At 43.7% G+C, this 16,084-nt stretch overlaps 1 protein-coding gene across 4 annotated transcripts in view; it reads left to right on the plus strand.

Moving 5' to 3' along the window:
- Window positions 1-16,084, plus strand: part of ACACA (acetyl-CoA carboxylase alpha) — a 284,020-nt gene that overhangs the window by 227,074 nt on the left and 40,862 nt on the right. For all 4 annotated transcript variants that reach the window (XM_007464885.1, XM_007464886.1, XM_007464887.1 and 1 more), the window contains 2 exons: window positions 14,464-14,607; window positions 15,200-15,320. In XM_007464885.1, coding sequence (XP_007464947.1) covers window positions 14,464-14,607; window positions 15,200-15,320 — 265 coding nt within the window. The remainder of the gene's footprint in view (window positions 1-14,463; window positions 14,608-15,199; window positions 15,321-16,084) is intronic.

The raw sequence follows: 16,084 nt of genomic DNA on the forward strand, positions 1-16,084 counted from the left end.
AAGAAGTCTCGTTGTAGGGAAAAGACAGTAAAGCTGTAGCTGTAACTTACCCCACAATGCTCATTTCCAGAAGGCTGCGATCATTTGTAGCTGAAGGGAGTGATCAGTTATAGGGGTTACTTAACCCTGCTCTGCCTGCTTCACTGTCTTCATGTCACTGCCTCTTATGTGCAGCCGTGGTGCTGGAAGACCCCCGATTTCATGCAAACTGATTAGGAATGTCCTGTCTGCCCCTTTGCCTCTCAGGTACGAGAAAGGAAACTAGAAAGGAGCCACATGCTCAGACTGCCTCTTCTGCCTCCCTCCTTGTGCATGTCCTGCCTTTGTCTGCACTGGTGTCTCTTTGCACATCTGCTTTTTCTTCCTATAGGAATCTCTGTCTCGCATCCTCTGGGCGTGTGTCCAGGTCACTTTGAGTGCATGCCTCTTCTTGTGTGAGTGCTGGTCTCTGTCTCTTTGTGTCTGTATCTTGTGTCTAGATCCCTCTTTCTCTGTCTGTGTGCCTCCCTGAGTCTCCATGTGTGAGAGTCTTTGTGTGTGTCTGAAACCCTGTAGAGACTCCACAAGCCCTGACCATCTAGCTTGTCGTACGCGTGTACCTGTGTAAAGCGGGAATGTAGGCGGTGTATGTGAGCTTTTAGGCTGTAAACATTTGACCCCTACCTTTTTGAGTCTTCATCCTTTATGTTAAACATTAGGGTGAAGAATAAGAAGGGAGGTGGTGTGCAGAGGTTGTAGGGGAAAAAAAAATCTGTGTGTGCAAGTGCCGATCCCGTTGACCCCTTCGAAAATTGAAATAATGATAATGCGTGTCTCCTGACTGCATCAAAGTATCAGCACATCAAAAGCCAGGAGGCATGAAATGCAAATGATAAAGTGAAAGCAGATGGATTGTGCATGATCGCCTGATGCCCAATGAATTTTAAAAGGTGCCGGTTTGCAAGGGCGGGTGGGGGGACTGAAATAAACACGTTATCCCTGCAATTTTTTTTTGTTCTTGACGCTCACTCCTGACAATATTTTTTCACATTTGAGTGAACACCCACTTCATCTTTCTCTCTCTCTCTGTCCCTCTCTCTCTCTCTCTCTCTCTCTCTCCTCTCTAACTCCACCCCCCAGCCCCCAACCCACCTCTTACACGTCTCAGGTCATGTCGCACTGCAGCTCTGGTGGAAATAATAAGATATAAACCACGAGGTTGTTATTTGCATAGAAATAGCCTGGAGCCCCAGGCAGCAAGGGAGAAGGACACAGGGATCATTTGTCTAAAATTTTAATGAAAACTTTTGCTGAGGCAGAGATTTTTTTAAAACTTTCTTTCCCCCTGCTTTTCTCCTCCCCTCCTCACCCCCCTCCACCCCATCTCTGCTCTGACTGCACATAGTTGGATGTGAAGAGAAAGGTTTGTCACTCCACATATCACACTCCCGTAATGCAGCCACATGTAAATTGTTTGTTCCTTTAATAGATACGAAGCTGGAGGGACACGTATTCTCAACTTAATACACTGCACGTACGCGTCAAGCTTTTATAGCTACTCTCCATCTCAGTGCTCACGTGATGTTGCCTGTCGTTAGCCGACGTGGTTTTAATTAGTTTAGACCTTCTAACCTCTTGCTTCCAAAGACTCTTACTTTTTAAAGGATTTCTTGTTGTAGCCAACAGTGGCCATCTTCATATAAAATGTAACCATCCTGGCGGTTTCCTGTTTTTCTCTTTCAGTGATTTCACCGTTCACCTACACATCTTATTTACGGGGGCCCCATCCTTTGCCACTCTGTCTTTTGTTCCAAAACCAGAAAGTGATCCGCATATGCGTCTTTTGATCCCTTGTCCTTGTGATCTCAGTATTTGTGTATTCTCTTTCCTTGAATGTCTTGCTCTCCGTTGCCTGCAGTTATTTGTAAAATACTCAGAGTATTACAAAGGTGAGGAGAAATACAGGATCCAGGTTTCCTTAAGTGTTGCAGAAGCAGAGGTGACATTTGAACTCAAGGTAATGAGATGGTGATTAGAGGCAGCCTGCATGACTTTATTTGAAACTTAAAATCAAGAACATCTATCTGGTTCCTTGCTACCTTCTGGGTGGGCTGGCGGCCCCAGGGCCATTTTACAGATGGAAAGACCAAAACAGCAAGAGGTAAAGTAACCTAGTTCCACTGACAAAGACTAGAACTAGCAGCAGAACATGAACTTCCACATCCCCGAGTTTCATTTAAGATGCGCTCAGTCCCCTGGGCTTAGTGTCCACAAGGCCTGAGAAGAGAAAGTAGACCGGTCATTTTATATTTTGTCCAAACATCATGAGAGTGATGGCATTAGGAAGAGAAGCTTCTAAGGGCCTGCTCTTTCATGTCACTCCAGGTAGTGGATCATAGGTTCCCAGCTCTACAAACTATAGGCAGATCCCTCAAAATGCCTCACTGAGTGGTAAGGGCGGACTTGATGGACATGACAGACTACCTGCTCAAAGTGAGTCATGCCGGCCTGGCAAAGGCAGCAGTCTGTGTGTTTGGGAACTGGAAAGATAGACCCTTAAGGGGCTGTGACAATTTGTAGAGTCATAAACTCCTAAGTCAAGGTGCCACTGGACGTTTGCAGTGACTTTCGGACCCACTTCCTCTCCCCTCCACTCCCCTTCTCTGTTTCTGTGTAATATGTGTACTGTAACATCAGGTGGTGGGTAGGCTGGGAGGACCTAGTATGATAAGGAAAGTAGACTAGAGCCTGCCAGTTCTCAATCCACTGCCCCAGACTTGGTGAAAGCTCTCTCTGTATACCAAGAAATCAGAATTGCAATTTTTGACTTGTCCTCTGGACAGTTACTGTCTACGGAGGTAAGGCATGTGCCCATGGCCTGATAGATAGATTATAGATTCATTCAGGAGGTGATATATGATTTTCTTGTGATAAGCATTTTAAAGCTTCTGGTTTAAGGCAAAAAAAAAAAAAAAAAATCCAATAATCTCATTCCTGTTAGCGAGAGCTGGCCCCTATTTCCACTGAATCTGCCAGGAAAAAAACAATTATGTGATGAGTGTGGCTAGGGCTATATGTTAGGCCTGTAGGGGGCTAATTCTGCTAATCTTGCTTTTGAGACTTGGTATCAGTCCTTCTCTGGACCTTAGTCTCCAAATACATATTTTTATGTGTCTGTACAATGTGAAATGTGACTCTATTGGGTACAGTATCAGAGTTCCTCCCAGGAGCTTGTAGCACCAGGGGACTCCATTATGCATCCTACCTCCTCACCCATGACTCTGTGACACTCAACGTGAGAGTCAGTCCCGGAGGCTCGAGAAAGCAAGGGGGCAGTTCGTTAGCTCTTTTGTGAGGCAGCATTGTAACTGTCACATAACTGAAAGAGGTGGAATAGTTAAGACTGGCCATGTTTGAGTACAGGCTCTGCCACCTGTGAGTTGTGTGACCTTGGGCAGTGCATTTAACCCTTCCAGGTCACAATTGTGTTAATTGTAAAACGGGGATCATAATAGTACCTATCTACCAGGCTCTTGTGCGGATTATATGAGTTAATACTGGTAAATCACTGGCACTGTTGTGGTCTTCCCTGTGATGTGGTTAGGGGTCTTTCTCATTGCAACTCATGATCCAGGCCCTGGCAGGGAAATACAAACACAACATTCTCTCTATTTTCTGACCCTTTGAAGGCAAAAATTCCTTTAAGAAAATGTTAGATGTCAGTCCTCACTGTGGCGTACATTCATGTATTGACTTCCCCTATAAGATGTTATCTAAAGACAGTCACACACTTTGGAAAGCCATTAATGTGAGAGGCCCCATGTTCAGTCCTGATAGGGTAATATATGTGTCAGTCATCTGTCTGCAAGCGTCCCCAAGGACTTGTTGATACAATAGCCCATAATCACTCTAAGGATCAATCCAGCAATTTGCATTTTTAAAAGTCCCTAACTACCTATTTTCACAATAGACAGGCCCTGTGCTCTGAAGCTCCAGATGGGATCGCTCTCCTTTCTAAAGAGGGCATTTGAGCTTCCTGAGTAAGCCTCGCGTTAGCATTATGAACGAGTTCTCAGAAAGGGTTGCAGTGGGCACATCCCCTTAGTTTTCAAGCCCTTCGCCCTGCACACACACAAAATCTGGGCACACCTGACTCTGTCTGGGGGGTTGTGTTATTTGTCTTTCGTTTGATGTTCCCTGGGTTTGGTAGGAAACTGTACCAGGTATCTTGGACTCCATTAGTGAGTCAAGGTAATATACCAGAAGTCTGATCCTGGGCTCTCTGGTAGAATTGCTGTTCAGAGCTCCATTACCTCTGACTCTCTGAGACAGCCCATGTGGGCATGGTGGCTTAGAGACTCAGGACGGGAGACCCACACAAGCATCAAGTCAAAGCTCAGAGTCTCTGCCTGGGCATTAAATAGAGATTCAGGAATTATCATGTTTGACAAACTATTGTAAATGTGCTCAAACTTGCTGAAGTTTCAAAGCCTTTAGATTATTAAAAAAAAAAAAAAGCAAATGAAAAACTTTCGGTTATTCCTCTCCTTTCCATTTACTAGGTAAAGCAACGTTGGGCTCTAATCTCTTTGGGGCTCAATTTCCTCTTTGTAAAATACGTTTCCCACCTTAAGGTGAAGGCCAGAGGTTCTCTTAATCTTAAATTGTCTTTAATTTCTAGTATTCTGTTATGCTATGAAGATGTATCTTGATTTGTAGCCAGGGAACCGTGTTAGGCTGGGGCAGGGAGAGAATAGATGAGGGGGAAGGAGTTGGGGGGGATCAAAAAAGTGACTCCATGTGAGAGAATTTTATGTTAGTGAGATTACATATCAGTGATGTGTAAAATTATTACATATTAGCAAGATTAGGAATAGGAGTTGTAAAGCATAACAATTCAAAAGTTTTTTGTTTCTTATCCATATTATGGAAGAATAAGTGCCCTGTGGTGGGTGGGAGGGGTGATATCGTTCATGATGACACCAAGGGGCCGTAGAATTATAATTGTTGGGAGTGGAAGGATCCTCAAAAGTGCAACCACCCAACTGTTGTTTGAATTTCCTCTGTGACTCCATTACCAAATAGTCATTCAGTTATGCTTGAAAAACTCAACTGAAGGGGAGCTCAGTACTTTTTCAGCCAGTCCCTTTCATCTGTATAAAGTTCTTCCTTATATTTGGCTAAAGTCTGTTTCTCTGTAAGACAAACTAATACCTCTTAAAAAGTAGTTCAAAATTAACAAAGCAACTCCCAGTTTGATGGTCTGGCTTCTGTAGAACTGGACAGAACCAAACTCTTTCCCATGTATTTTTGCTTTCAGAATGGACTCATAAATAGCATTCTTGCCAGCTGAAAATATGAAATACTTAGTAATTACTAGAGAAGCAGCCAAAACTCACCACTATGAAGCAGTACTCTGTGGAACTTAGGAGACTCTGCCCCACGGCGCCACGCAAGGCTTTTAGGCCTGCCCATCACCTGCCGTACTGAAAGTCAGGATCCTAATACATGGTTGAAAGATAGGTCTTTCTGAGTGCTGCATATTTAGTTAAAACTCATGGTTTGGTGGTACTTATTTCAGGAATCAGTAAAGGTGCTGTAGACGGAGGTAATCTTAAGCTCTGTGAGCACACAAACCAAATGTAAAATGCTAGAGCTTATTACCCTCTCAGTTCAGGGAGCAGTCTCTGGCTCGCTTCATACGACCTCCATAACATCTCTACCCTCTCTCTAGAGGGTCCATTCCAGCCTCCCGGACTGGGATGCTTCCCGAGTATTGGAATCAAGAGACGCCTCCACTTCACAGGTTCTGTGGCGTGTAGGGTCTCTGCACGTTCTGCCTCTGATAAAACCTTGTTCCTGAACTCAAGCCAAGTGCCCCCTGAGGACTGCCAGCACAGTGCCCTAAGCAGAACAGCTTGGGTTTTCATCTTCCAGTCAGATGTTACGCCTCCTTATGCTGGATTTTCTTCACCTTTCTTTCTACACATGTTCATAGCTCTGTCTTTGCAAATAAGTGTTCAGTTGAAGCTTTGCTATTCCATCTTTCCCTCTCCTCTCCCCTTAACCTTTCTTCTCCCCCAACCCCAGCCTGAAACCCAAGTAAATTAGCTTTTCACCCCTGCCCCCCAGTTTAAAAAAATCCCATACTCCTTCAACAGTGTCTGTTCTTGGATTTGCAGTCAGCAGCCGTCTCCAATAACCATCCAGCTGTCAGCTTTGCAGCTCCCCACTACCTCCCACCTCCCCCATCACTCAACAGAGGAAAAAGAGAGCCAGAGCCAGAGCTTGAAATATATCATGCAATAGTGTATCATGAATTTGTTGTGAATCACAGCGGTGAAGCAGGTTTATTTATTTCTGAGACCTTAAATCAATACAAAGTAGGTCTCTTAGTTCTGAAGCTGGGATGGAGTGTGAAAAAATGAGCCCATTGTACTCTTAAAACTTTGGGGAAAGGAGATGACAGCTATATAATTCCATTTACCAGGCACTAGGGGCTTTAATGTGAAGGTGACAGGGAGCTCTTTGTGCATTTAGAGCACCATATCTTCTAAATAAAAGATCTGTAGACTTGATAGTGGAGCATAGCTCTGAGTTTAATAATCTCCAAGCATTAGACCAAGCCAATATGTTTCCAAGTCAGAGAGGTCCCCCCCAAACGCTTATAAATTAAAAGTGCAAGAACTGCACACGTTGGTAGATTAGAAATGCAAGGACTTCAGTCTTCCAGGGGGAAGACAGACCTGGTCCCTGGCTGTGCACAGACTGCTGTGTGAATATGATAAAGACGCAGGAAACGAGACTGTTTAGAAACCTGACTCCTGGCTGTTCATCATTCTCGGGAATGTCCCCCGTGCATGGATCCAAATCTGGCTATGTCCCCTCTCATTCAGAGTGGCCATCTTCACACAGTCTAATCAGCTGATGTACACAGTCAGGGGTGTTGAATTATGAAAGGAGAAGCTTTAAGAGCTGTTTAGATTGAGCTAGAGATTGTCATGCCCAGGCTTCAAGTTTTTCTGGTTGATTCTTCACTGGTTCCTAGTTTTTTAAATGTCTCAGAGTCTGGAATTTAAGCCCTTTAAAATAGTTTGCACATAAGAGAAATTGAGAAATCGGTGTTTATTAAGGAAAAGAACTCATCCAATTTTTGTTGTTGTTGTTGTTGTTGTTGTTGTACACGGGCCTCTCACTGCTGTGGCCTCTCCCCTCGCAGAGCACAGGCTCCGGACGCGCAGGCTCAGCGGCCACGGCTCACGGGCCCAGCCGCTCTGTGGCATGTGGGATCCTCCCGGACCGGGGTGCGAACCTGTGTCCCCTGCATCGGCAGGCGGACTCTCAACCACTGCGCCACCAGGGAAGCCCCTCACCCAAATTTAACCCATAAGATGCAAATATGAGAAGTCGAGACCATTGGAACATATAATCAAGTTTTGGGTATCTTCATTTTCTATCTAACCCTCTGATAAAATGTCTTCTCAACAGCTAAAGCAGGTTTATGCAGTTCAGTAGAGCAACCCTAGTATAATATGACTTTATAGTACATAGAGTTACTAGCTTAATTCTAGCCCAGGTAAAGAATTTTGAAAGGAAAATCCAGTGTCTACACTGGGGAAAACTAAAAGGAGAGGAAAATTGAACCACTCATTTTGCTTAAAGAATCTGCTACACATTATAACACTAATAGGAAAGACTTCATTTGCTTATAGTAGTTCAGCTCGCTGAAAATACAAACCAGAGCTGAGTTTTTATAGAGCAGTGAGAATTATGGCAGTTCACCTGCATTTATTGTGTGCCTGTTGTGTGTAAAGCTCTGTTCTTATGCTATAGGTGTACAAAGATGATTCCTTAAATTTAGGCTAAAAGACAGTAACAAGCTTTTCATGTGTTCTAAGGGGAAAACAGTAAATTGCTGCCCATCAGATGTAAATGAGAAAACACAAACAAAAAGGCTGCAAAGATGAAAGAAAGGTCAGTGTTACTCCCCAAGAAGCCAGATCCCAGCAGGCACCAAACTCTGTGCCTCGCCACTGGTGGGCACAGGCAGACAGTCACATAGCCATCTGCCTTCCACCAACCTCACATCCAGTTCCTATTCTGAAAAACCACTGGGAGGTGACTGGAAAAAAAAAAAATGTGTGTGTGTGTGTGTGTGTGTGTGTACACACACACACACATATAGTTCTCACAACTCAATAATAGGAAAACAACCCAGTAACTTTTTAAATGGGTAAAAAATTTGAACAGACATTTCACCAAAGGCGTAAGGATGGTAAATAAGCACACAAAAAGATATTTATCATTAGTCATTAGGGAAATGCAAATTAAAACCACAATTAGACACCACTAAACTAAAATAAAAAATTCTAAGCAGACGATACTAAGTGTTGGTAAGGATGCAAAACAACTAGAACTCTCATGTATATTGGTGGGAATGCAAAATGGTGCGGCCACTTTGAAAAAGTTGAGCTTTTTTTAAAAAAATAGAGTCAGTTATCCACTTACCATATAACCTAGCAATCCTACTCCTAGGTATTTACTCAACAGAGATGAAAATGTATATTCATACAGAAACCTGTACCTGAATGTCTCTAGCAGCTTTATTCATAGTTGCCAAAAACTGGAGACCACCCAAATGTCTGCTAACAGGCAAAGAGATGGACAAGGTGTGTTATTTCCATAAAATGGAATAGTACTGTGCAGTAAAAAAGGAACTACTGCCACCTGCGTCAGCATGAATAAATCTCAGATGCATTATGCTGACTGAAAGAAGCTAGACTCATGACATTCTAGAAAAGGCAATATTGTTGAAACACAAGGATCAGTGGTTGTCAGAGGTGGGAGAAGGGAATTGATTACAAAGGGAATGAGAATACTTTGGGGGCTGATGAAAACTTTTGAGGTGATTGTGGTGATTGTGGTGATATGCCTATGTGATGTCAAATTTCATGTACACCTAAAAATGGACAATTTTACTATATGTGAATTATACCTCAGTAGACCACACTTTAAAATTTTTTCTATTTTTGGAAGTAATTTATTGTCAGTATGCTCAAGTCTGTAGCTAAATGAGCAGTTGATGGATCCCTGAGATGAGTGATTTCATTTGACATCAGTTTTGACTCCAGAAGCCTATGCCTATTCTCATACATTTAACAAGTAAACTGTCATGTGGCTCTTCTCTACCCCAGTTACATTAAAAATGCGTCTCTGTTCCTAACCAGTCCATCTTGAAATCCTTACCATCCTTCTGCTGTCTAACTCATTCCTCTGTTCTCCCTACATCTCAGTAAACAGAGATCTTCCCAGTGTCATTTCTGGCCTGTATCATCTCAGTTTCTTTTTGGCTAAATATCTTTTCTACCACTGGTAGCTCCGTCCCTTTACTCCAGTTTATCCATCAGCAAACCTGATCACTTTATAATTTTGCTGCTAATTGAGAGATTTTTGGTCTTGTGGTGGACAGTGTTGAATCCAGCCATGGCTCACACCAGAGGCTTTCCCATTCTGTGCCAGCAGTGTGTTACTGTGCCCCTTCTCGGTCCCCAACCCTAGCCTGCCAGCTGCCAACCAGCTCTGGAGGGTTTGCCAGGGACAATAGTGGCAACAAAGTGGGGAGAGGAACTTGTATTGTAACCCTGAGTCTTTGTATTCAGAGACTGTGTTTTGGAACCCCCAAGTATTCTTGGTCTCATAGGCACTGGTCCTGTCTCCCTAGAGATTTACTTCCATTCACCCTTGGATATATTCCTGGAGAAACATTTACACAGTAATATGTGTTGCACCACTTAAAATTGTTAATTGGAGATTGAATTACTTGTCAGCTTTTAAAAATGTAGTCCTGTCAGGTCAAGGAGGAGGGTGTTAGCAGCACGAGTAGATGAGCTATTGCATATTTTCTTCCCCTTCCTCTTTTTTCTCCCCCCTCCCTTTTCCTCTCTCATCCTTTCTCCTTTCTTTTGTTCCCATTTTAATACTTCTTCCATGTTCCCACTTATTCTTTCTCATCTCTCTCTTTCTGCCTTAGCCAAACCTTTATTGATAACCTGACAGGTCCCCAGAGTGACTTTAATATCTAGAATCATGGATGAAGTCCAGTGATGACAGTTGCTCAGGAAATTTACAAAACCCCTCCTCAAATCCTCTTGAGAATAGAAATATCGTAATGAGATGGAGTATTGCAGCAAGGACTCAGCTTGTGTAGCCTAATTCTTAGATGCAGGAGGACTTTTGTACTCCCTGCTTCTTTAACTGACCCATCAAGAATGTTTAAAGGGGGAAAGGTTGGATAAAGGGAGGAAAGCAGCAGAATTCATTTTTTATCCCATCGATATGCATCATGGGATATGATATGCATCTTCAGCACATGATTGCAAATATTTACTTATAAGTCGGAAGGTCCCCAGCATAATGTATGTATCAGGACAAAAGCAATTTTTTAAAAACAGTTGAGCTAAGTTACATCTATGAAACTTGGAAATCTCAGTGCCTGTGTGCTGACAAATATCCTGACAAGTAAATACTACATTCATTCAGTATTACACAGTGATTTCATTTGCACAAAACCTCACAATGCTCTGCCACTTCAGTCACATGTCTGGAGCACTGGGGAAGGGAAGAACGTGTTTATCTTGATCTCCAAAAAGGGATTTAAGGGCGAGAGCAGGCTGTCTATTAGACTGTTTTCATTGCCTGTCAGCTGTGGTAAACCTGAGCTGTCTGCAGTGTCTCTAGATAAGGGGCAACAGCAGCAGCGGCTAAGGCCTCTGCGTGTATGTATGTATGGCTGCATTCATTTGTACTTCCTGTGTATCTCAAAATTTCTAAAGGCTATGTAGCATCTTTCGTGGAGCCTCTAACATTTGTGTTCTGCTAATCGCTGGCTGTATGCAGCGCTCTTAATTCCCAGGTCTGCCAGCTGTAAGTGCTGGATGAGGCTGAAGTTTATATGGAGAGTGAATGGAGATCCCCTTTCAGGCTCAGCCCTGCGGCGTGGGCACTCTTCAGCAGGGGACCTGAGATGGTGCCTGTTCCTGGTATTGCATGGCACTGCCTCTCCACTTAGACCTGGGGGCAGCAAAGTAGGGCCTCATCAGAGTCACCTCTGTTTGAATGGTTCCTATGTTCAAGTGGTTATTGATGCTTGTTGGGCAGATAAACTAAAAGTTTGTATCATGCAGTATAAAATGTGAGAGGAATAATTTCGGAACTGGAACATGGCAAGCAACTTGACTTATACAAGAATGCCTATGTCCAAGTTGGAAAAAAATTGGTGAATGAAGCTTGCCCACTTCATGAAAATATTATGTTGATGAGGGTTGTTTACCCCAGGTTTTTCTGTAGAAGGTTGGTAGGGCAGTAGATTGAAGAATAAAACAGTGGTTCTGTCTATGTGGGTTCTTTACTTTGCCTTCCTCAGTGCTCATCAGGGTTAGTGTAACTGTTCCAGCGCAACCATTTCAGAGTTAGGCAGAATGGATTTTGTCCTCGCCCAGATTCTGCTTTTGCAGTTGGAGCTTTTGTTGTGAAGTATTCTAAAATCATTAAAACCACTTGAGTCAGCAATGACCCCTATAAATCAGGAGCTATTGTGTGTGCCCTCATTCTACTGGTGCATGCTCCAAACATATGGTCATTGAAGATGAACTGGAGGCTCCTGCTTTCTCTTCGCCGATTGTTAAGTAGCCATGATTGTTGGCATTTTTTTGTGGTTAGTGAAGCAGGTTTCATTTTTGTGTGTCCTTCCCGTCTTCACCCCCTACCTCATATGATAAGGCTGATCAGAGAGACCTCTTCGGATACTCTGTTAGCCTGTCCTATAATTTTTATCTTTAATTCCCAAATTAAATGAATCCTCTTACATGACAAACATGTCTTTAGCCCAGGGTAATGTTCTTGGTTGTGGTAAGCCCTGGTTTTCTTTCTGAACCCAGAGGAGAAGAAATGTATAAATACTGCCGCCTTTTCAGAACAATGCCAACACGTCAGAGCCTGCGTTTCCACTTGTAAAGGGAAGACATGCCAAGTTATTAAACTCTTGCTCCTTCCAAGTCTGTCTCCTATTAGTTTGTAAGAATATGGGGTAGAATGGGGAGATGAGGGGGCCTCCAGGAGTAGCCCAGTTCTAGAGGCTCTCTTTGAAATGAAGGGGCAAAGACATCTGAGGAAGGTGTATTTGAACAGCTAAGCATCTCTTGGTCTGGTTTAGTCCCTTTTTCTGAAATTGGTCCTCAATCGGTTCATTACTGATTTTGGAGAGGTGTGAGGTTCTAAGTGGTTGGACGTTATCAAGTACTAGAGACAGCATTTCATGGGAAAGAAAATAGCGTTTCTGAGCAGAAAATAGCCCCAGCTCTGTCTTCTAGGCAGTAAGGAGTTCTGGGCTCCTGTCATAGATTGTGGGTATCAGATATTCAGGGTCAGCACAGTGTCTCCTTTTTATTTCGTTTCCCCCTTTCCAATTTTATTTTAATAATTAAAAATACTGCTGATCACACTGAATGACTTCTGGCAGAGAGGCCGTCTGTCCCAGAAGGACCAGTTGTGGGCCATCAGGTTTATGGCATCCATAAAACCGGAGCCAGATCAGAGCGCGGCCTCTCTGAGTGACAGGGTTTCTGCCTCCACCAGGGTCCCCCATCATCTGACTGCTTTGGACATTTGTTTGGGGTTGGTTTTTCGTTCTGTTTTGTTTCCTGATGCATGTGCGAGTGTGCGTGTGCACACATTTAAAGATAGAAATGAAACAGGTATGTAATGCCCTCTGCCTGTTAGAAAGACTAAAGCCATAAAAATAACAAACGGCGAGTATTTGCTAGAATGTCAGAGTTATGAGTTTATTTTGTAATGATGTGCTCCTGCCTTCATGAGGTAAACTGGCCGTGGCGGAGGTGTTATTAGTAATATGGACTCAGTGGAGCAGAAAGCCGAGTGACCGAGAGATCAGTGTATCAGTCAGGGAGAGGGCAAATGGAAAGAGACAGCAGGAGAATGAGAAAAGAGCCGCAGCGCCTGGGCTGAGATGAAAGACAGACCGAGAGGCGGATGGGAGCCCAGTGGTCAGATACGGCCTCCCTGGTTCTGGGGGCTCCTTCAAAGGAGCTGCTCCTGTGTTACTCAGCTCAGGGCTGCCTGCAAAGCCTTGTTCTCTGTGCTTCCTTAGCGAGGGAAACAGTAATCCGAGAGCCATTTTGCTTCCCGTATTCCTTTCAGAAGAGTCTCTTCCATCCTTCCTAGCTGAAGTTAAATGGGACCAAGGCCAGCTGGGTCACATGGAGGTCATTGCTTTGGCCACCACCTTCCTCAGTCTTTGGCGGGTCTTGATGTTGGGGCTGACCCAGCATGCAGGGGAACCAGCTCCTAACAGGAAGGGGCAGGCAGGATGGGAATATACAGGTAGAATTTGCTGGTCTTTCATTTATTCGCTTCTCCCCAGAGACTGGAAATGAATAAAAGTAAGGAAGAAATTTTGTGTTGTGGTTATTTTCTAAAGAAGGAAAGGGAAGAGAAAAGGTAAAATACAGTAAGCGCTCTACAACCATTAAGAGCTCTCCAGGGCTACCGTAGATGACTGGCAATTACTACACACTCAGAAGTTTGCAATAGTCAGTGATCAGGCTGCCCAGCGTCCATCTGCTGTGTCAGAAAACCTCCCTCCCTGAAAAAAATTATTAACCAATCTTCAAGGGAAAAAGAAACCCTACAATTTCCAAGTCGAAGAATATTTTTTCTTGCTTTTTTTTCTTTTTTAAAGGAAACTTTATGGTTTCCTATTGCAGATGCCCTTCAACCTCACAAGGGTTAAACTCCTCCAGGGATGGATACACCAGGGAATTGAGGCCCTGAATTCCCTGGAACCTTGGGAGGGAAGGACGCAGGAGAGGCAGGTTTGGGTATAAATCACTACCCTGCACCCAGCACACAAAGAGGACTGTCGGCTCAAGGGTTCATTCATGTATGTGTCATGAGTTGCTTCAGGATTTTGCTTTAAAAATCCAATGTAAAGGGGAAAATTAACCCTTAAAAAATGAGGCATCCAAACCTCACAGTGTTTCTATTTAACCGAGACTCATCACTTGAGGTTGTCAAAAGACAGGCACATTCCCTCTACTGTGCCTACAGGCAGCAGCTCGGCCAGGCCTGCAGGCGATGACATAGCCTGTGTCTCAGAGTCCCAGCTTTACCCACTGCCATGATTTCAGCTCAGAGTCAAGTATGCCATGCACATCTGTGGCAGCTAATAGAGAGAGAGAGAGGCTTGCTGGTGTTTAAATTGCAACAGAATATGTGATTGTTTAAAAGCCTTTTGTGTTTTCCAAGTTTTCTTTTTAGGACAAAGGTCCAGATAGTCCCTCAGCACAACCCACGGAGGCTGGACTCTGTCTTGTGGAGAAAAGAATCCATTTTAGTGGGAATTACGAAATAGACTTTGCCTTTCTCTCCGTCTGGACGAAATGTCTTTTCTCTTGTTTATTTCTCTAGGTCCTCGGAAGGGAAGTATACACCTCGAATAACCAGCTCGGGGGCATCCAGATCATGCACAACAATGGGGTGACCCACAGCACTGTCTGTGATGACTTTGAAGGGGTGTTCACTGTCCTGCACTGGCTGTCCTACATGCCGAAGGTAAGCCCTCCCCACTTCCTTCCAGCACCGAGGAAGCCCATAGCACCCAGCCTTTTCACCAGAGTTCACTGCCTCTGCGTGTGCGACTGTTTTATAGTAGAGGGATTTTTTTTACGATATGTTCTCTGGAAGCCGTTGATTTCTTTTTTTTTCTTAAAGCCATCTTTTGCCTCCTACCTTTAAAATGCCTTTGGATTTCATTGGTTAGGCCCGTTTCTGATGATTTCCAGCCACAGAAGCCTTCATGTCCTATCTGGGCTCAGATCCCAGCTTATTAAGGCTTCTTCCTCATTGTGGGTCTTCCCCTTTGTAATAGGTATCCATCCGTCTCGGGAGCTTCCCGGAGAGCCTGGGCACACTGAAATCAGGAGTCAGAATGCCCCACTTTCTGCCAGGCTCCTACATGAGACTTGAGAGCTGTACATGTTCCTCAGGGCTTGGCTCGAGATTAGGGTTCTTCTAGCTGATGATTGGGACTAACGGGTGTGACTCCATATGTGGTCCCTGCTGTCTTTGTCCATAACGATTGTTGCTGAGTTGGAGTTGTTCACTGACCGCTGTGCTCTTTCCCCCCACCCCAATCTCCTTTTAGAGTGTACACAGTTCAGTTCCTCTCCTGAATTCCAAGGATCCTATAGATAGAGTCATCGAGTTTATTCCCACAAAGGCTCCATATGATCCTCGCTGGATGCTGGCAGGCCGTCCCCACCCAAGTATGTACACATTTGAGGGTCTGTGGCACCCTGGCCCTCAAACTTCCAGTCTTCCTTTCAATCACTAACCAATTCCTGCACAATAGTATATGACAAAGAAAACAAAGCCACTGAAGTACCTGGAAATGAGGGAAATCTGAAAAACAGCTCTCTGAAGAAAACAGTGGAAAATCCTTCAAGAACAAATGAAAAATGAATGAAATCAGCCATTGAGTCATAAGCACTGGAGTCATTAATACATTTCTTTTCTGTTATTAGAGCACTTATTATTTAATGGGCTCAAAGACTTTAAAACAGTTAAATATAAGCCATAAAGTCATAGAATTACAGGACCAGAATCTTTGACCATCCAGTCTCTATAAACAGAGATTGATCAGATAAGTTTTGGAAAAGGTCTTTGAGACCCTTCACTATAGAGTGTGACTGCACTCTTCCCAGCAAGCTGTTGCGGGGCACCCACCCTGCATGTGCCCTTCTTCTCATATGATTTTGGTAATAGTATTGATCTGTGCCTTATTTATTAATGTAAGGTTGCTTTGTAAGATTATTTATTCATGAAGAGACTGTGCAGAACTTTTAATGTGATAACTGTATCGAGTAAGAACAAGCCCTCCCTCCATGTTTATCTAATATATCCCTCTGTCTTGGGGCTGATTTTACCAAACTTAAAAGGCAAAAAGAGGGAAAAAAGAGGTAACTCCACATAAGGCAAATGTACATTCTTGTTTGTCCATTTGGCAATTTTAACAAACCTTATTTAGTGG

The sequence above is a fragment of the Lipotes vexillifer genome, unplaced genomic scaffold (genome assembly GCF_000442215.2).
Source record: "Lipotes vexillifer unplaced genomic scaffold, Lipotes_vexillifer_v1.1 scaffold788, whole genome shotgun sequence".
NCBI lineage: Eukaryota > Metazoa > Chordata > Mammalia > Artiodactyla > Lipotidae > Lipotes > Lipotes vexillifer.